Source organism: Euleptes europaea, chromosome 3 (assembly GCF_029931775.1).
Source record: "Euleptes europaea isolate rEulEur1 chromosome 3, rEulEur1.hap1, whole genome shotgun sequence".
Lineage (NCBI taxonomy): Eukaryota > Metazoa > Chordata > Lepidosauria > Squamata > Sphaerodactylidae > Euleptes > Euleptes europaea.
In genome coordinates, this window is record NC_079314.1 from 48,392,591 (window position 1) to 48,413,869 (window position 21,279).

Below are 21,279 nucleotides of genomic sequence, written 5' to 3' on the forward strand. Positions count from 1 at the left end.
ATAAAATAGTCAATCCATGAAAACTCCATTTTAAATATTTTATAAATAAGTAGTTTTATACATTTTTTTTAATGTGAACTTAGAATCTTTTCTTTTGTGATTCTGGCAGATCAGTCTGTCTGAATAGTTACTGTACATTTTGGGCATATCCATTTAAAATAGATTCATAGGCTAAATAAAGAAAAAAACTTTATTTTGAGACACTGGCTTGTGTACGAAGTGCCACGTGGATTTCCTGCCTCCTTTCCCCCCTGCTGTATTAACCCACACCCCAAATGCGCCCCTGAAAATCTGCTCTTTAGGGTTATGGGGGCCATTAGGAAGTGCATTGGATATTTCATGGGAGGCTGTAGAGGACAGGGGAAACTGGAAATAATCTTCATGTGAGCAGAAGGTGATGTTTAGATTCAAGTGCACATAGGATTCTTTGTGGATCTTAGCTGGACAAAGACAAACCCATGGCTACTAAGTTTCATTAATCTCACACCTTTCCAGCAATAACGATCAATCAAATAAAGCACATACAGTGTGTGATGTTACCTCATCCATGTTCGTCTGGCGCCTGCAGACAAATGATGAGCAGCCCAACCATTCACTTCAGTGGCAGCAAATGTCTTGTTTTGGTTTCTCAGGAGTAAGAGGAGGAAGCAGATGCCCACTGTTGCTCCTGTGGTGTTAGAGGGGATTTTTCATGTGACAGGGTCTCTTTCCCATGGATACTCGAGTAGAACTTAAGCAAGGTTTAGCAATTTCTGTCTTCCTCCTGCTTATTTTGCATGTTGCTTCAAACTATGAGGTTTATTTTCTGCGTTCTCCCAATTATTAAGGTTGCATGTGCCTTTCCCCTCTCCCCAGGCAGTCTGTGTAGAAAGGGGATCCTTATAGATTCTTTGGCTAGTATACCATAAAATTACTTAAATTGTCTCATGCTTCATGTGAGTGTCTTTTCCCCACCAGCCATTTATCTTGTTGCTGAGGTTTGCACTAATTGAATTTTACAGTAAGTGTTTAAGGGCACAGTCCCAAGAGAATATAATAGTCCAGCATGGATGTCATTAGAGCACAGAGAACTGTGAGCAGGTCTCAGCTATCAAAAAAGGCCACAGCTAACACAGTAGCTTTAAATGAGCAAAAGTCACAGAACAGACCTAGGTGTCTCTGTAAGCACAGATCTAATAGCACCCTCAAGCTTAGAACTTGCTTTTTTCTAGTGGAATTGCAAGTCTCAGAACAAGTCTAACGTCAAAGTCCTTTGGTAATATTGATAACGAAAAGTGCCTTCTCCTTGTCTGCTGAGCTCCGTTTTATTTGACTTCAGCCAGCCCATTACTGCTTCTATACAGTTTTTCAGAACTTACATTGTTATACCTGGCTCAGCTGAAAGGGAGAAGCATTGAGCATTCTGAAGACTTCATTGAAGAACTTGCAGTCTTTTCCTGTAGTTTTAGGTATATATTAAACAACGTAGAGCACTAGGATCACTGGTGCATGGTGCCCTGATATCCAGCTGAATCAGATGGCTCAGAAGGATATTATGGTTGATGGTACTGTAAGGTGCTGTGAGGTCCAAGGACATCAACTTAGCCTTTATGTCTTCTGATTGAGGTCGGTCAGAGTGACCCATGTAATGACTTTCATAGATAATAACTTTCATCAGAGACAACCTGGATTTTGTAGCCACCACTCGCTTGAGCACCTGTACCAAGAGATGGATATTTGCCACACACGCTGATGATTGCTTAAATCATTAAGGCTTAGGAGTGCATTTTTAGAAGGAATGCATCTTTAGAAGGCCTTTCCCCTGATTTGAGTAAGCATTTATATCAGCTGGAAAATCCCCTTTAGCTAGATCAGGGGTGTCAAACATACAGCCTGTGGCCAGATCCGGCCCCTGAAGACCTCTTAGCCAGCTGTGAGCCAACTGCGGCAGCCCCCCCCGCAGTCCCGATCTGGGCTTGTGAGGCTGCTGTGGGCTTTCACCATGGAGTGACCTGAGGTTCAGCAACAGCATCCCAGACTTGATGGAACATTGGGACAGTTGTTAGAGTCACATAAGAACACACACAAAGCTGCCGTATGCTGAATCAGATCATTGACTCATTAGGATCAGTATTGTCTGCTCAAACTGGCAGTGGCTCTCCAGGATCTCAAGGACCCTACTGACGTCCTTTTTAATTGGAGATGCCAGGATTGTCTTGCTCGTTGAGAGAAGGATCAGAACTGGGGACAGATGTTACTGGACTGACCCCTCGTTTTTCCCTGTCTAATCACTCTCACATTGCTGTGTTTCTCCTGACCTTAATAGCCAAAACTGGGGTACCCTTTCTCCTACTCCAGAGCCCAGGCATGTTTATAAAAGTAAAAACGAAAACCAAATACATGTTGATCAGGTCCACTCGTGCATGTTGATGAGCACATTTTGCAAGTACTGCTATGGTCTGAAAGCGAAGGTGGGTGGACCAATTTGGGCTAATTTTATGGTATCAAGCAGTCACTTAAATAAGTGGGTGTTTGAAGAGCTGAACGTTCAAGTGATTTCTTGCAGTAAACATTTTAAAAATCTCTTCATGATTGCTTGGAATGGCTGACAGAGAAATATAAACAAAAGTACTTCTTCACAGAATTTGTCGCTACAAGATGCGTTGATAGCCACTAAAACAAGTTTACAAGAGGATCAAGCAAATACCCACAGTATACATCTATAACCTTATTAGCTGTGATGGCTAAAGGCAACTTCTGTGTTCAGAGGCAGTATACTTCTCAGTTGCTAGGTGGCAATAGTGGCCTGTTTCAAAATTGACCTGTTTGTGGGTTTCCTTGGGGTAATTTGATTGACTTCTGCGGGAAGCAGGATTCTGCAAGATATGATCCAGAGGGCTGCTCGCTGTTAGGCATGCAGAAAAGAGTACTGCGCCATTAACCAGAACAAGAAAGCACAAAACAACTGTGCACTGGGGGAAATAATTTATTCCATTTAATAATCCCTTTGTATTTCACCTGGTGCTTTGTCAGAGGCATCTGTAGAATAGTGTTACCAGAAAGTTATAGGCGAAACACATAGGGCTTAAGTTAAATAAATTATTTTTCCCACTGAGCCAGTTCCTTTGCTTTTTCTTATTCTGCTCTTATTTATGTCAGACATTACAAATTCTGAGCTCTCCCATCTGATTATCTAGAAAAATACATCAAGAAATGGCTGAGGCGCTAAACTCTTGCAGGTTTCACTGTGAAGAGAATTTTGATAAATTTACATTAGAGTCTTTCCCCCCTCTCCTCCAGGTACATGTTGGGCCTTTCAGCAGTTCCAGCTGTAATACAGTTTCTTGGCTTCCTCTTTCTTCCTGAAAGTCCCCGTTGGCTTATTCAGAAAGGGCAGACTCAAAAGGCACGTAGAATTCTGTCTCGGATGCGGGGTAACCAAACAATAGATGAAGAATATGATAGTATCAAGAACAACATTGAAGAGGAAGAAAAAGAAGTTGGTTCAGGTAAGGCTGAATTTTGGTTGTTTTATTGCATAGTTATTCACAAGGATCAAATTAAGACTATGTAGCAGTCACTTCTTGGGTTGCTTTTTACAAAATTTAGGCTGAATGAGCATTTAATTAAAACGGAAGTGCCAGAATTTCCTCATGTAGTAAAAAAGGTAAAGGTCCCCTGTGCAAGCACCGGGTCATTCTTGACCCACGGGGTGATGTCACATCCCGACGTTTACTAGGCAGACTTTGTTTACGGGGTGGTTTGCCAGTGCCTTCCCCAGTCATCTTCCCTTTACCCCCAGCAAGCTGGGTACTCATTTTACTGACCTCGGAAGGATGGAAGGCTGAGTCAACCTTGAGCCGGCTACCTGCAACCAACTTCAGTTGGGATCGAACTCAGGTCGTGAGCAGAGCTTGGATTGCAGTTTACCACTCTGCGCCACGGGGTAACTACCTGCTTAATCCTATGTCTCTTTATTCAGTCATGAATCCCCCTGGGTGCAATGGGACTTACTCTCAGGTAGCATATATTGAATTATAACTGCAGATATGAAAACACAGTAGACTGTATACTCAAGAGACTCCTCATCACGCTATTTTTGGTGCTCATGTCTTTATAGCCAAGAGAACCAAGTTGCCCATAATAGTTTGCTTGAGATGTTTAAAAATGGTATAAAGAAAAAAATGTCTAGCCTTCAAATAGCATTTTTAAAAATTTAAATGAAAATGAATGCATTGGGAGTGTTTTCCAGAGTTCCTTCTGTGCTTGGTAGAGGAGCTTTTTAACATAAGCATTTCTGACCGTGTTGGGCCAGGCATTTGCTGTGTGGACAGAATCTTACTTTTTTGCCTGATTAGTTGTAAACGGTGACATGATATGCAATTACCTCATCTGATTTTGGGCTTAACACATGATAGAGGAAATAGTGTAAGGAAACTTGTAGCTTTTCTGAAGTGTAAGCAATTAATTGTTTGAAACACCAATTGTTTGAAAATGTGGTGCATTTTTCTCTCTTTCTCATTCCCCCCCTTCCTGACTGGCTTGCCCTCTCCCCTGGGGCCTGGACTGGACAGGGACCACCTGAAGTGACACATGGCTTAGAAATATAGATGGTGATTGGGACTCCCATTTAAACTTTCCATGCTGCAAAATACGTTTTAAAATTCTTACACTTAGTACAAAGGTCAAAAAGGTTTAAATTTAGATTGATTGATTAATCCGTACCTCTGTTTTCTTTGAAAAAGCTCTCTAAGTAACGTATTTCAAACCCCATCATACAACTTAATTTAGATGACTCTTGATTTCTCATTCAGTCTTTGATTCATAGTCTGGTGTTTTGGTAATTTCAACAACACAATAAATTGTGTTTTTGTATAAACATGCCTTTGTATTTGACTCTTTTGTATCCTTCTCAAAACAGAAATCCCTAAGTTTCAGGCAGACAGGAGAAAACATCCCCATTTTAGAGGAGCTAAAATTCTTACTTTCACAGTGAGGGAGTTTTTCTCCTTTGCTGGGTGGGACTCTCAGTCAGGGAGTGTAGGGGATTCTATTTTGAAACAAAATGGAGTGGATAAGGGAGGGGATCTTGTGCATCGTCTGGTTTGTCCCTGATTTTCATGGGGAGGGGAAACTATCTCTTTCCCAGTCTTCTCTGAAGTGGGTTGTCTGCCTTCCAGAATATATAAGCAATAGTACGCTTCTTTTCCTGTCTATTGCTGGGAAGGGGGGATGTAATCCTGTCTATTCTGTGTCTTTCTCTCCTTCCACCTGTGAAGCTGTAGCTGCCTGCCTTCCAGGGAGGAGTGCATGCAAAATGTTTTCTTCTGACGCTTACAGATGTACTGTATTGTACTGGACGGGGGTGGGGGGGTGGGGAGGGAAGGTAGCTTTTTGCCTCTGTCCCTCTCCCCGAGTGTCATCCTTTATAGAATGCAGCCAGAATATTTGCCCTTAGCTGGTAGATGCTAAACCAAAGGAGGGAATGGAACATCAAGCAAAAACAATTCATTGTTTCTATGCTGAAGAAAACCTTGCTCATATCCAGTGAGAGCAGTGTGGAGATGTGGCAGAAAGTGGAAATATTGTGCTGGGAAATGCTTATGGGGGTAATTCTTTGGACCAAATGCTTATGGGGGTAATTCTTTGGACCAAACATCTACTCTCTCTAGTGTTTGGAAGCTGCATTGTCAGATTATGTGCTGAGTTGGTGTCTTCTTGCACGCCCTTTTCATCACCTCATGTATATTAATGAGTAAAGGGTAGAGGGGAATCAATTTGGATACTAATTAATTTTTGATTGCATATCAGTGAAGGGAAAGAAAGGGGAAAATTCGAGACATGAAACACAATCCTGGTTGGGACTTGGATGGTGCATTTGAATTGATGGTCAAGTGGTCCAGCCACCAGGGGGGAAGGCAGGTCCAGTAACCATAGGGTCTGACCTCAGAGGTTTTCAGAGCATAGTCAAAAGTCCGAGTCCAGGGTCCAATAACACAATCCAGAGGCAAGGTCAGAAGGCAGTCAGAGGTCTCAATCCAGGTCAGATCACATATTTCAAAGGCAGAGTCAGTTGAGGTAACAATAATGGATACAGAACCAGCCAGACAACTGGTGGGGTTGATCAGCAAGACTGTAAACAAGTTGATCCCTCACTGGCTGCAGCCTCTCTACAGCCTTATATAAGTAGTTTCCCTACAGGTGCTTCTGGTTCCCACATTAGGCTCTTCAGCATAAGCTGAGTCAGCTCCTCTACTCATGAGGAATACTGGGGTCCAGATCCCATGATGACTTATTGGTCTATCCTAACATTTCCTTAGCAGAAAGGAGGCCTCAGGCTGCCATGCATGCATTCCTGAACCTGGTCCATGCCTCAGCCCTAGCTCTTTCCCTTCTCTGCTGCTGGAGTGCTTTGGGAGACTGTGGTGGGTCTGGCTGTAGGTGGGTCCATGCTGGGGCTTCCAGGCCTGAGGGCCCTGCTAGCTCAGCAGTGGCCCTGAGGCCCTGGCCTCACAGGAAAGTCTGCCAAGGCAGGGTTTGGGGACAGGTTCTCCTCCTCCGGAGAGGACTCATCCTCCTTTGGCTACACTGGCTGGTCCATGACATGAAAGCTGGTGTTGCATTATGGGCAAGTACCCATTCCTACAAGCATGACTTGACAAGATTTGACAGGCTTTGGTTGCCAGCCAAAATTTGTACACTGTTCTGTCCCTCAGTTTTGTCATGCTGAATTCCAGAGGTATCTGAAGAGTCTTCAAAGCCCAGCGTGACTATAAGGACAGGCCCTCTCTTCAGTCAAGTCCTTCCTTTCATTGAACGTAGAAGGTACTTGAAGCACCTTTAAACTTCAGCATAACTGTATTGAGCTGTAGTGTGCTTTCCTAGTTCCAGTGTGAGTGTGGGGGGCGGGGGCAGGCAGTCCAGTCTCTGAACTTAGTTTAGGTTCATGTTCCCCTGAAGGAGAAGGGACTACAGCTATGGCAGATATATTTATTTATTATTTATTTTATTTTACAACATTTTACCATGCATTTATGCCCTCATAGGGCCACCGTATGTCAACCCCCTCATATAAACATGCAAGAGATGGTGAATGTCTACAAGACAAATAAAACCAGTGTCCTCACTTTGATCATCCAATGAGATTTAGTTAATGATGCCATTATTGCATGATATTCAGGCTATGCTACTGAGCATGATCTACCATGTACTGTAAGGAAATAAAGGGTAGCATTGAACATCTTTGTCATGTATGCGTTAACAGCATGCCTCCTTTTGCAACTTTGCCCCTTTTGATTTTATTGATTAAAAATAAAATCTATGTAAATATATTTCCATATTTTAACAGAACGACATTATTGCTGTTAGAATTACTAATAAGGCTCAATTCTGTTAATTTAAATACAGAGAGCCTGATTTTTTTACTGTCTTTGCAAGATACTGCATTTAAACTAATTAATAAAACCCAATAAGATTACATTGCTGTAAGCTGCAAATATCTTACAGAAATGCAATATTCCAAATAATTGGTGTGAGCGTTAAAAGTATTTAATGGGCATGCTTATGGGGATTAATTTTGACCTGTAGGTTACATCTCACAATATTTAGACATGTAATTTTATTTATAAATTAATAATTAAAAGTAAATTTGACATAGAATAGGTCTTGGTGGTGGTGAAAAGTACCCTCAAGTCACAGCCGACTTATGGCAATCTCCTAGGGTTTTCAAGGCAAGAGGCATTCAGAGGTGGTTTGCTGTTACCTGCCTCTGCACAATGAGGACTTCCTTGTAGGGCTGTTGAAAAAAAAATCGGTATAGTTCGGCTTCGGCAAAATTTGGCCCGTTTTTATTTGGGCCGTGCAGAAGTCTGAACTCCCCCGCTTTGGATCCCTGGAAATTCGGGGGGATCCGGAGTTCGGGGCAAAATCCCCCCCTCGCACGCCTTCAGCTGGGAGGCGCAGACCTGTTTAAAGGGCCCCCTCCCCGCGCCTTCATGGAAGCCCCGTGAAGGTGCGGGGGGCCCCGAATCTGCTGAATTAATTTGCCGAACCTCCGAATTCGGCAAATTCGGCTCCCCCGTTTCCCGCCTTTTTTGAGTTCGGTTCGGCCCGAACCGAATCAACAGCCCTGCTTCCTTGGTCATCTCCCATCCAAGTACTAACCAGGGCTGACCCTGCTTAGCTTCCAAGATCTGATGAGAATTGGTCTTAACTGAGAAATAAAATATCTGTTGGTTGAATATAAATGTATATTAAAAATCAGTGAAGAAGCAAATGACTACTGACTGTTCTTTGTTTTAAAGCTTGCCAAGCACTGAGAGTCAGTGTACTGTAGGGGTTAGCATGTTGGACTAGGATCTAGGAGACGGAGGTTTGAATTCCCACTCTGCCATGGAAGCTTGCTGGGTGACCTTGAGCCAGCCACATCCTTTCAATCTAACATGCCGCACAGAGCTATTTTGAGGATAAAATGGAAGAGTGGAAAATTTATATAAGCTGCTTTGGGTCCCCATTGGGGAGAAAGGAGGGGGAAATAAAGCAAACAAATACAGAGCTGCATGGCTTCAGCATTCTAGTTTTCGTTATACCTGACTAATCTATCAGGAAGAATGCTGTACACTGCATTTTGGTTTTGAGGTCATTCAGCTTTCATATCTAAATCCGAAATTCTACAGTGACAGTTTGGTTTGTTGCTTGCTTTATTTGTCAAGGATTTTGCAGCGGGATGTTTCCAAACTGGTAGAGAAATAAAAGTTTGGTGTCATGAATTTTCATACATAACTGATGGATTTTGTGTGTGTGAGGGGCTTGCAAATTATGGAGCTGCAGATTTATTTCCCTAAGTTAAGACGGGTAGGATAAACTCTCTGTGTGTGTTTTGGTGTAAGCCTTGTAAAGATACTTTAGTTATTATTAGAATGCTTGTGACCTGTTTTCCCCTGAATAGTGGGTCCTGGTCTGGGATGACTGCTCTCTAGATGGAGACGACTTCTAGATAGAGGCTGAGTGAGTGGCTGCCTTCCAATAAGACTTGAGAGGTGGGTGTATGGGAATAATACCAAGAGAGGGGGAAAAAAGGTATAAGATGTTTTTCTCCTGGGGAGAGTGTAGATTTTCTGTGGAAGAGGAAGTTTCAGAGTTGATAGGCTGTGGAGGGCAATTGGCAGAGGAGTGGCCATCTTCTGCCACAGTGTGTATAGGACTTCTGTTCCTGTGAGGAAAAGTTGTTTCTCAGTTTTTGTGAAGAAAAGAGCCCCCAAGCAGCCAGGAGATTTTGAGTTCAGTGTGTTCCCCATGAGGATGAGATTTTGTGCTTTCTCCATTGCTGGTGCAGCTGCAGATAAGGCACAGCAGCAATGGGGTTTTCATGTGGCAGGTTTCCCCATAGTTTGCCTGCCACAGTCCCCCAGTAGCACTCACCCCCCTCCCCTGGGCCACCATGGCATTGGCTATTTGAAAAGAAATCAGCACTAGAATATTGTGAGAGCAATATACTGTTGTAACTATAGGTGTAGCAACTTCTCTGAATTCCCAGCTTTCATTTAAAAAATCTCTAGCCTCTACTCTTATGAAGATACGCTGTATATCCCCACAAGGGATGGGGCTAGAGCCTTTTCTTTTTTAATGAAAGCTGAGAATTCATGGAACTTGATACACCTATTATCCTAGTGCTACATCAATATAACTGTATTCTAAAGCTGATTTTAAAAAGCCCCCTGGTGGTGGCAGGAAGAAATGCCTGTCATGGGGACAGAGAAAAAAGGCAGCCAAGGGGCTAGAAAATCAGAATTTTCCCACCCACACAGCAGTTATCCAGGGTTTACTGCAATCTTTCCCAAATCTTCGGAGCAAAGCAAGTTTGATACTCATGGGAGAAAGGCCAGGGAAAACCCCAAAGGTGCACAAATGCACCTCGATGCTGTGGAGATGCAGGGGGGAAATCACTTCCCAGAAACATTTAACTTGAGCCAGATAACCTGTGTGGAAATGGCCCTGGTGCCCAGATACTGAAGAGGCTGGCTTGCTTCTGTTATCCTGACTCAAGTAAAATGCAATTCAAGTTTTGAGTGGGGCATCCATCACTGTGTGAGCACTAACCTAGCCCTTTTATCATGCTTGAAAATTCTGCTCCTCATAAAATTTGTTTGTCTCATGAGTCTGCAATTTACTAAATAGAATCTGCCAGAGAATGAGTATAATCTGGAAAAATTGCAGAAAAAATTATAGTGAAATGGCAGAACTATTGAAAAAAATCCCTTGTGTTTGAAGCTTCAGGAAGTTTGCAGCTACTTTAACCTCATTCAGTATGAAAAGCAGCTAGCAGCAAGCAGGCACCAGAACAGCCATTTCCATAGACTACAGGTATTAATTTTTACAGTTAGGTTAATTATCATGCCAACAATGAAAAGAGCCTTTTCAGTTCATTCTTTCATTGCTTCATATTAGAGTTTATCCTTCTAGTAAATGTGTAGAGGGTATGGTGTCTTATTGTTGCATATGATAGCTGTACTTAAGCTTTAATTTTGTAGTTGTGAAACTTGCAGTTGAGAAGGAAGTAGCTGAAGCAATCTTGTAAATCGTATGTGCTTGAGTTGTCCAGCTATTCAAGATGTAGAGTTCATTTTCAGTAAGAAGAATATAGTGAGAAGAACGTCAGTGTTTGAATTTTCCCCTTGTATGGTAATGAGGCTTGTCTGTCAAAACTTATATTTAATCTCCCAGCCATTGGCAAGAAAATGTTACAGAATGACCAGGTACGGTGCAGAATGGCAGGAAAATGCTACAGAGTGTTTATGTTGGGTGGTGTCTTTAGTCACACAACTGCATGGCTAGGGTGCATGAGTCAGTGGTAGTTTGTTTTGGCCACTGCAGTCATCTTCTACCACTAGGGTTGCCAGGTCCCTCTTCACCATCAGCGGGAGGTTTTTGGGGTGGAGCCTGAGGAGGGTGGGGTTTGGGGAGAGGTGGGACTTCAATGCCATAGAGTCCAATTGCCAAAGCGGCCATTTTCTCCAGGTGAACTGATCTCTATCGGCAGGAGATCAGTTGTAATAGCAGGAGATCTTCTGCTATTACCTGGAGGTTGGCAACCCTATCTACCATTCTAAAAGGAGAATCATGGTGCTCATTTTCCCCCCTGTGCAGTCAATATTGTGTGATTTACTGGCACTAATTCCGCTGGCAACGATAGCGTTAACACACTAGGCTTTTGAAGGCCTGTGAAAGGTCTGGGCAAAGTCACTAGATTGTCCTGCTGGCTGATCTAGGGCTGTAAGTAAGTACTAGAGGAGCTTCCTGCTACTCTTTGTAGTGGGGAGAATGGATGTGAAATAAGGGAAGAGCCAGGGACATGGGCAGTACCTTGAGGTTTCTAACTGTAACCAACCAGTTCATGCCCACTGTTGAAAGCAAAAGAGGGTCAGATATATTAAACACTGGAACTGAAAAGAAGATTATAATCTTGGTTCTTGTAGGTTATCCGGGCTGTTATAAGATTATAATCTTGTTTCTTCTACTCTCACAATATTAGACCTCTTACAAGCCCTTCTTAACACTATTTGGTGATCATTGTCTAGGACTGAAGTGTCTCAGGTCTTATACAGCTTGTTTAATTCACAGTAATTTTTAATAACATGATTTAGGAACTTGGAAAAATGCTTTTGGAACTCTTAAGGCAAAGCTATGGGAGCAAACGTAATTTAGGAGACAGACAAAATGCAAAAGCAATCTATAGATACCGTCTCAAATGTTATTAAGTGTACCCTCCAAAGGAATATAGTCTTCATTTCCAGCTGTATGACTATCCTTTTAGGAGTTGCTCTGCCAGAAAGTGAAAAATAAGGCCATTAGAAAGGTTGCAAAACTTGCAAGTACATACTTCTTTCTTTTAGGATCAGTAGCTTTGCATATTATATTAACATTTTTAATAAACATTTACATTGGTTTTTATTTTGTTAGTTTTACCATTTTGCTGTCTGCTGGTGTCCAAAGAAGTAACGTGGGTGCAGGAAAGACATGACATACAGCTGGCATGTGAGTTGCTGTTCTCGTTCTGGTTGGAGGTCATCTTGAAACTCGCGGGTATTACCATCACGTGCCCAGGGTAGGCAGGACCAAAAATTCTTTATTCTACTTCCTGCCGCCTGGGCGGGAACTCCAGTTTCCGTCCTGCCTTGATCAGGGTAGCAGCTTCGTTCTTGAACTCCGACTCGTTTTCAAAGGCTTTTCCTTTGTGTGTACTCCATTTGTTTTAACCTTTGTCTAGTTCTCAGTGAGTTTTTTCCCCCCTTCCCTCACCACCTTTACCGTTCGTCGGCTTTAGCCGCAAACGTCCCTTCTCCCCGCTACTTTCGATCCCCCCTCCTTTTCCCGCTCCCCACTTCGCCCCGTTGGGCAAGATGGCGGACGCTAAGAGGGACTCTGACTCGGACCTCCTGTCTGAAGAGGACCATGACTCAGCCCTCGTTGTTTCAACAGGGCGACGCCAAAGAGAGCATTCTAACAGCCGCAGCGGCAGCTCCACGACACAAGGCGCGGAAGGGCCGACTGCCCCCCAAAAGGCACGCTCGGCCGAGCCACCTCAAAATGGCGCAAAACATAGCGAGAGGCGAGAGACTGCAGTGACTGCCACTCCGGCTAGGAGCGCCTTAGACAAAAGCTCTCAGCTCATTCCGAAGTCTCCACAAGGGGGTAACGTTACGCGTACCGAGGCAGAGGTTCCTCTAACTCGGCGGTGGATTTATTTAACGGAGTGTTGGATAGGCAGGCTCAAATGATGATGGCCCTTAAGGAATCTCTTTCCCCGCTTATGCAGGGCACGGGTTCGGATCCTGCTCTAAACCCCACACAACGCTCCCATCAGGGACAGGGAGACCAATCTAACCCACAGTGGTGCACTAAAGGCACTTAAAGCCCCCTCCCACTCTCAATCCCTTCAAGCCCTGGAGGATACCGCTTCAGTGGCTTCAGATTTAGAAAGCAGAGAAGAGGGAGAATTTGACTTTGATGAGGACACTCCAATTCTCCTTGAAGAACAACATCCCCATCTATTCTCAGCGGAGGATTTTCAGGGACTCCTAAGCAAGGCTCTGGTAGCCCTAGACCTCAATGAGGATCCAGACCCTATAGCCGATTCCATTCCTAAACCCAGAAAAAAGGGAGCCAAGGAGTTCTTCCCAAGTACCAAACCTCGCGTCTGGGAGATCCCATTCCCAGAATTTTTTGAAAACCAGGTACAGGCTGAATTTGACAAACCCTTAGCCAATAGTCAGTTCCCTGCCAACACAAAGAGACTGTATACCATGGTTCCCCCAGGCCATGTCTCTTTTTCAACTTCCCCTGATTGATGCCCCGATAGCGGCAGTCCACTCACCTGATCTACCATCTGAAGATGGAATGGGGACAATTAGAGATCCACTGGATAGGAAAGCGGAGATTCATGAGGCCTCCACCTTGGCAATTCAAGCCTCGGCGGCGACCTCCATTATGGCCAGAGCCTCCGTCATGTGGCTCAGGAAAATTATTCAGCTCTATGCAGGGGAAAATCGTAAGATTGCGGAAGGCCTTAACAGCCTCCGCGTTCATGGCAGATGCAGCTCTTGATGCAATGTCCTTTGCAGCTCGTGCCACTTCCTCCAACATAGCCATCAGAAGAGCACTTTGGATTCGCCCCTGGCAAAATGAGCTCAAAAACAAAACACTGACCATGTCATACCCATACACTGGGGGAAGACTCTTCGGGGAAAGACTAGATAAAATCCTCGTGGAGAACAAGGATAAGAAAAACGTTCTTCCAAAATCCTATAAGAAGGAGGGAAGGCATTCCTCTTCCTATCCCAGTTTCAGAACTTCCCACTCTCTGGCTCCCATCAGACCAGAACAACGCAGGCGTTCCTGGAATAATAATAGGGGCTCCTTTCGCAGAGGGGAAAACAGATTTTTTTCGTGCCCCCCAGGGACAACAACATCAGTTCTCTGGCAACAAGGGAGACAAGTTTCCCAAAGCCCCTAAACAGTGACGCCAAGTCACAGCCGGTGGGGGGGAGACTCCTACAATTCCACCACAAATGGAAAGGTCTTACACAGATGCATGGGTTTCTCAGGTATTATCAACAGGTTATCTCATAGAATTCACGTCTCTCCCAAGAGACAAATTTGTGAATTCCCCACAATCCTTCCACAAGGAAAAGCATCAGCGAACCCTGGACGCCATATCCCACCTACACCAAATTCAAGCCATAGAACCAGTTTCTCACCCTGAAATTGGCAATGGGGTATATTCCATCTTCTTTACAGTCCCCAAGAAAAATGGGGACTGGAGGGCTATCTTGGACCTAAAACATCTAAACAAAAGGATCAGATACAGGAAATTCCGTGTGGAGACCCTCCGTTCCATTATGGAAGCCCTACAGGTGGGCCAGTTCCTAACCTCCTTGGACCTGAAGGAGGCATACCTTCACGTTCCAATACACCCCTCCCACAGGAGGTTTCTCAGATTTTGCTATGCCAAGAGACATTACCAATTCAGGGCGCTTCCCTTCGGTCTGGCATCTGCTCCCCGCATCTTCACCGAAATCCTGGTGACGCTGGTGGCATTGCTTCGACAGGAGGGAATAACAATATTTCCATATATGGACGACATTCTTATTTGCGCCAAGTCCAAGGAAGAGTCCTTGACACACACGTCCAAGGTAGTTCAGATTCTCACCGACCATGGGTTTCTTGTCAATCTAGACTTAGCTTCTCTTGTTCAACGGAGTATCTAAAGGTTGTGGTTGCCTAATTCAGAGGCATAATACAGAGTGCTCCTTGTGTCCGCTATCTTACCTGAATCAAATAGATTCTACTTACCTGTTTTTTCCTTGTATGTTGATGTTTATAGGAGTTCATGTTCTTTGTAAGGCACATTGTTTGTTGCTTGGTTGGCCTTTGCACTTACCTGTCTCCTTTAGCTCGGCGAGTCTGTAAACTGGAGTTCCCGCCCAGGTGGCAGGAATTAGAATAAAGAATTTTTGGTCCTGCCTACCCTGGACACGTGATGGTAATACCCGCGAGTTTCAAGATGACCTCCAATCCAGAACAGAAGGAGCCTTCACGGTGAGTAAACAAGGCTCCGTTTCTGCCACAGCAGTTCCCCATTTGGAGGGGGGAAAGAGGGAGCTTACAAAAACCAAGAAGCTGCTTGTCGCTGTGGCTGCTGCAATAGTTGTGCCAGAAAGCACAATAGTTGTGCCAGAAAGCGAACAAAACTCTGTGTACTGCATTCCTTCATGGAAGTACTTCAGTTTCTTTGGACTGATGCTGTCATCCATAATCAGTATCCAAGAAACTGCACAGCTAGTTCTGAACTATTGAACGGCAATTTGGGATTTTTTGTTGAACAGTAGTTCTTGTTGCTGTATAGCAAATCACTTTTTGAAAAGAATATGGGATTTCAAAAACTCAGGGGTTTGTTCCTCTGGCAATGGGTGCCCTTTCTGTTTGTATGACAAACTTACATCTCTCTTTGGGGGAACAATTGTGGGCTGCAGTCCAGACTAAGTTGAAATATTTACCTAATTTCAGATAAGTTTTTTAAGCCTCTGTGTACCTGTGGATTCCTACATTGTGTGTGTTTTTGCTATCAAGTCACAACTGACTTATGGCGACCCCATAGGGTTTTCAGGGCAAGAGATGTTCAGAGGTGGTTTGCCATTGCCTGCCTCTGCATCACACCGCTGGTATTCGTGGGAGGTCTCCTATCCAAATACTTGACAGGGTCGAGGCTGAGTGTATGTGACTGGCCCAAGGTTACCCCGGCAAGTTTCCATGGCGTGAGTGAGGATTCGAACCTGGGTTTCCCAGATCCTAGTCCGACACCTTAACCACTACACCACACTGCCTCTGGTTTCCTACATTTCTTCCCCTTAATACAAAAACATAACCTGTGCTGAAAGATAATGAAACCCATAGTTACATTCTATTTACAATGAATTTTGTATCTGTTAAGGAGAAATGCATGAAACTTGTTAAAAGACCACATGGAAGTAGCTCTCAACCCCCCTCCCCGTTTCAAAAAGTTAAGAAACTAAAAAAAACCTTTTGATTGTGCATTTAAAAAGCTGATTTACATCCGTACGATACATTAGTTTTAAAGGGTTTAGCTCTTATCTCTTGTAGAAACAGGTGTTGGCAGCATATGCCTGGTCTTTCAGTGGGTTTAGCACAGATTTTGTGAAAGGTTTGGCAGCCTTTCAAATAAGCTTTCCCCCTTCCTTTCAGTGTCTTGATTTCCTGATTACAAAAGCTTTGATAAGGCTTCAACAACAATAACATAATCTAATGTCTTGATTTCTGAAATTATATTGTAGCAGGGCTGTCATGACTTGAATATTCTGAGGTCGCCAATGTGAGCTGACTGGAATGCGTAGCTGATTTGCGAGCTTGTCTCTTATTCATACTATAACTTTCAGCTTGTATGCTTCAATGTTAGTGCTGGCCAATTTGCTTCAATCCTATATTAAAAGAAGTTTCAGTATCCATATCGAGTAAGTTTCCACACTGAAAGAGCCAAGTTATTTGCGGTTTCAGTATTGCCTTCTGTGCAAGCTAAGTGAAGGAGGGATAGGAAGCACGTAAGCCCTCGGGAGTATCTTCTGAGCAGGCTCACAGTACTTTTGAAATCTCTGTTAATTTCATTAAGGCTGTAGCTTGTGTCTTGCATGTACTAATAAATATTATATAACTTCTCAATATACATTAATAGAAGTTTGAATCCAGAGGTTCATTTTCACATGCAGAAGATAGTTTATGAGTGTTTTAAAGCACTTGTAGTAGAGCATTATGGTGCAGTGGTTAGTGTTGAGATAGACCTGGATAAGACAGAAGTTCAAACCCCAGTTAAACTCACTGGGTCATCTGGGGGTGGAGGAAAAACAAACATATGCATACCCTGAGCACCTTGGAAGAGGTTAAGGTTGCCAACTGCCTGGAGAATAAATGGCCTGACTGTTTAATAGAGGCTTAATGGGATGTTATTTACTAGATTATGTTGTATGACGCTGATATCATACTGCCCTTGTACAAATCTGTGGTGAGACCACACTTGGAATACTGTGTACAGTTCTGGTCACCACACCTAAAAAAGGATATTACAGAGCTTGAGAAGGTGCAGAAAAGAGCAACCAAATTGATTAGGGGACTAGAGCGGTTAAGACGCTTAGGGTTGTTTAGCTTGGAAAGAAGGCGGCTGAGGGGAAACATGATAGAGGTCTATAAAATTATGCATGGTTTGGAGAGAGTGGACAGGGAGAAGTTTTCCTCCCTCTCCCATAATACTAGAACCCGGGGTCATCTGCTAAAGCTGGAGGGTGAGAGATTCAAAACAGATAAAAGGAAGCATTTTTTCACACAACGCATAGTTAAATTGTGGAACTCCCTGCCCCAGGATGTGGTGATGGCTGCCAGCTTGGAGTGCTTTAAGAGGGGAGTGGACATGTTCATGGAGGAAAGGGGTATTCATGGCTGTTAGTTAGAATGGATACCGTATATACTCGCGTTCAGCCCAAAAAAAGGGCTGAAAAAAGCCAACTCGGCTTATACGCGGGTCAATACGGTAGGCGAGGGGAGGGGGGAGGAGGGATAGAGGGAGGAGGGATAGAGGGAGGAGGGATAGAGGGAGGGGGAACTTACCACCGCTGCCACCGCCATCCCGCACGCCTTCTCTGCAGCCTGGGAGAGGCCTGCAGGGCCTGCCTGAGTGCAGGCAGGCCCCGCCCCCCCGCTGCCCCCCCGCGCCTTCTCTGCGGCCTGGGAGAGGCCTGCAGGGCCTGCCTGAGTGCAGGCAGGCCCCCCCCCGCTGCCCCCCCCCCGCGCCTTCTCTGCGGCCTGGGAGGGGCCTGCCTGAGTGCAGGCAGGCCCCGCCGCCCCCCCGCCGCCCCCCTGCGCCTTCTCTGCAGCGTGGGAGAGGCCTGCAGGGCATGCCTGAGTGCAGGCAGGCCCCGCCGCCCCCCCGCCGCCCCCCCGCGCCTTCTCTGCGGCCTGGGAGAGGCCTGCAGGGCCTGCTTGAGTGCAGGCAGGCCCCGCCGCCCCCCCCGCCGCCCCCCCGCGCCTTCTCTGCGGCCTGGGAGAGGCCTGCAGGGCCTGCCTGAGTGCAGGCAGGCCCCGCCCCCCCCGCGCCTTCTCTGCGGCCTGGGAGAGGCCTGCAGGGCCTGCCTGCGCTCAGGCAGGGCCCCGCTGCCGCCTCCAGCCTGCGTGCCTTCCCTGCCGCCACCTCCAGCTGATCAGCGGGCCTCGTCCTCCCGGTGAGTAAGGGGTTCAGGGGCTCTTCTCCCTCCCCCCTATGGTGGCGCTGGGGTCAGGGTGGGTGTGGAGGGCCCGGGAGGGGGTGGCACTGGGGTCGGGGTGGGTCTGGAGGGCCCGGGAGGCCGGGCGGGAGGGCGACCTGGGGCAGGGGCATTGTGTAAGCCGACCCTCGGCTTATACACGGGTGCCTAATTTTTCCCCATTTTTGGGGTAAAATTAGGCACCTCGGCTTATACGCGGGTCGGCTTATACATGAGTATATACGGTATTAGTCATGCTGCATACCTATTCTCTCTAGTATCAGAGGAGCATGCCTATTATTTTGGGTGCGGTGGAACACAGGCAGGATGGTGCTGCTGCACTCGTCTTGTTAGTGGCTTCCTAGAGGCACCTGGTTGGCCACTGTGTGAACAGACTGCTGGACTTGATGGGCCTTGGTCTGATCCAGCAGGGCCTTTCTTATGTTCTTATGACTCCATGTTATGAAATGCTTTAGCTGTCCATTCCACATATTAAACATCTTTTCTCCAGACCTTTTGGCAATCCTAGGTAACATTAAAGAATGATAAATCAGAGGGGGAAATGAAAAATCTAAGGATGTTCTTCTCTTTGCACAGAAGCATGAGAACTGCTTTAGATAATGCCTGTTTCAATTTTGTATTTATTTGCAAAGCAACAGTAATGGTGAATTCCCTTCTGTGCATGCTTTATTGGCCCCAGTATTATATATTTACTGTCCTGCCCTCCTCATTGATTTTTTTTCCTGCCCTCCTCATCGATTTTTTTTCCAGTGAGAGTGGAGTCAAAGTTCAAGTTCCACTGACTTTGTTTTTGTTGTTGAGCTCAGGATACATAACCATGAACTTTAAGTATCATCTTAAATATTCACACAAGAACAAGGAATTGGGCCTGATTTAAACAGAATGGTTGTGGGACAAAAGTACTTAATCTGTGCAACTTTTGGATGTGCCCAACATGTTGTTTAGACTGGGCCATTACATGTGCAGTCCTGTTAGGCATGCACTGTCAATATAATAGCACCATGCCCACCTGGGCTACATGTCTATGGCATCCTAATATTGACCACATAAGGGCCCAATTTTAAAAAGATGTGCACGTTCTCATAGCACAGGTATGTGCTTGTGTCCAGCAAGCATCATGTTTAAATTGGTTCTTAAGAAGGAAGGATTTCAAATATCAGTGGTTAATCTTTGACAAGCTGAAATAATTGTGTTATAAGTAATAGTAAATTGCTGTAGAACGTCACTGCAGAATATACTAATGCACATTGGTGGCCTAGCACTCCACTGAACAAAGTTTGAAGCCTTTTTTCAACTTATGTGGCTTTCTCTCCAACAGGAGAGTCACTTTGGCTGGAGAAAGGTTGGATCCATACTATTGTAGTTCAGTGACTGTGGGATTCAGTTTTGCCAATAGTCCTGGAGCTTGTAACGTTTTGGAATGGGAAAAGGGAATATTGAAATATGCATATAGTCTAGTCTAACAGCCTTGAAAAAATGCAGATAGATAGGCCAAGTTGAAATAACACAACTGCTTTTGAGTTATGAGCTTTCAAAATGTGTTAATTTTTAACACTTAGAGTCTGCTATAAATTGTAACCTGAATTATTTTTAATTTAGAAATATCACGCACAAACAGGTGAATTACAACATTGTAATAGTTCGGGATATGTTGAATATTATCTGTTAAGGAGGCTGTGCTAGCTATTTTTCAGGCTTTGTTTACTACTAATTATTTACTCTAGCATGTCCAAGAGCTTGTTCACACAGTCTGGTGACTTCTACCTTAAGGATTGCTTTCCCCCATATAAATCAGCCTATTAAAATCTGCATCAGAATCATGCCCCTGTTCACTGAGGTGAGGTAGGTGGCATCTGTTAGTTTTTCCAGTAATAGGTTCCAATCGGCCAAGTCTATACAGAGGCTGTTGAGACTGATGGCTTTAACTACAGCTGTTGTACTATTTGCTCATCTCTTTATGAGGCTGTTGCAAAACTGGTTTCTCTGTAAGTTTAATTTGCGAAGCAATTCCCAGTGGAAGAGGTATTTTGTCCCTAGGTATGTGGTACACTCGCTTTCTTGGTGGTCTTGCTGAGATAACTTGCTCCAGGACTGTGAATTTTGTGCCCAACCATATAGCCTACAAATCTTCTCAGATGCTTCCCTGTTGGGCTGGGGTGCACATTGTGGCCATCACTCTGTCAGAAGTCACTGGTCCAAGGGTGAATTACAATGACATATTAATCATATGGAGCTTAGGGTGATCAGGTATGCTTTGATTTCTTTTACAGCTTTATTCTACAACAGATGTATCCTCATAGCCATGGAAAATACTACTCTGAAATTTTACGTAAACAAATAAGGTGACACTGGGTCCTTTGCATTTGCAGCAGTAGTGTCTTGTTTTTGGTGGTGGGCTATTCAGCACCAAACATTTCTGGAAGCAATATACATCTCTGGGACTTCCAGTTCCACAGTGGACTTCCTGAGCAGATTGGTCACATCCACCCATGAATGGTCCCTGAAGGAGCATTATTTACACCCTCAATCTCCTTCCTGCGGTGGACCTATTTGCCTCCTGGCTCAATGGAAAGTGTTCGCAGTTCTATTCTCCGGCAGTGTTTGACACTGACTCATTGGGTGATGTCTTCCAAATAGTGTGGTGGGGAGTACTATTCTTTGCATTGCCTCCCATCCTGATTCTGGGCAGGGTACTTGCCAAGATGAGGTCAGAAGGCACAAATTGCATTTTGATAGCACCATTTTGTCCCTGGCAGGTATGGTTCCCAATCCTGTGGGCTGTCTCCTGGAGCTCATTCCTCTCCTTGCCGGATAGGAATCACTTGTTACACATAGGCCCCTTTATCACCACGATGCCCAGTCACTTCACCTCACAGTGTGGCTGGTGGGCATGAGTTAGGCTGATCAGACAGGGTAGCAGAGGTGCTTCTTCCTTCGAGACACCCTCCACCAGGAAATTTTACACTCTTAAATGGGC

At 44.8% G+C, this 21,279-nt stretch overlaps 1 protein-coding gene across 1 annotated transcript in view; it reads left to right on the top strand.

The window, feature by feature from the left end:
• SLC2A13 (solute carrier family 2 member 13) overlaps nt 1-21,279 on the top strand; it is a 140,820-nt gene that overhangs the window by 30,991 nt on the left and 88,550 nt on the right. Inside the window, exon 3 of the mRNA XM_056847038.1 lies at nt 3,280-3,488. Within this exon, the coding sequence (XP_056703016.1) occupies nt 3,280-3,488 (209 nt within the window). The remainder of the gene's footprint in view (nt 1-3,279; nt 3,489-21,279) is intronic.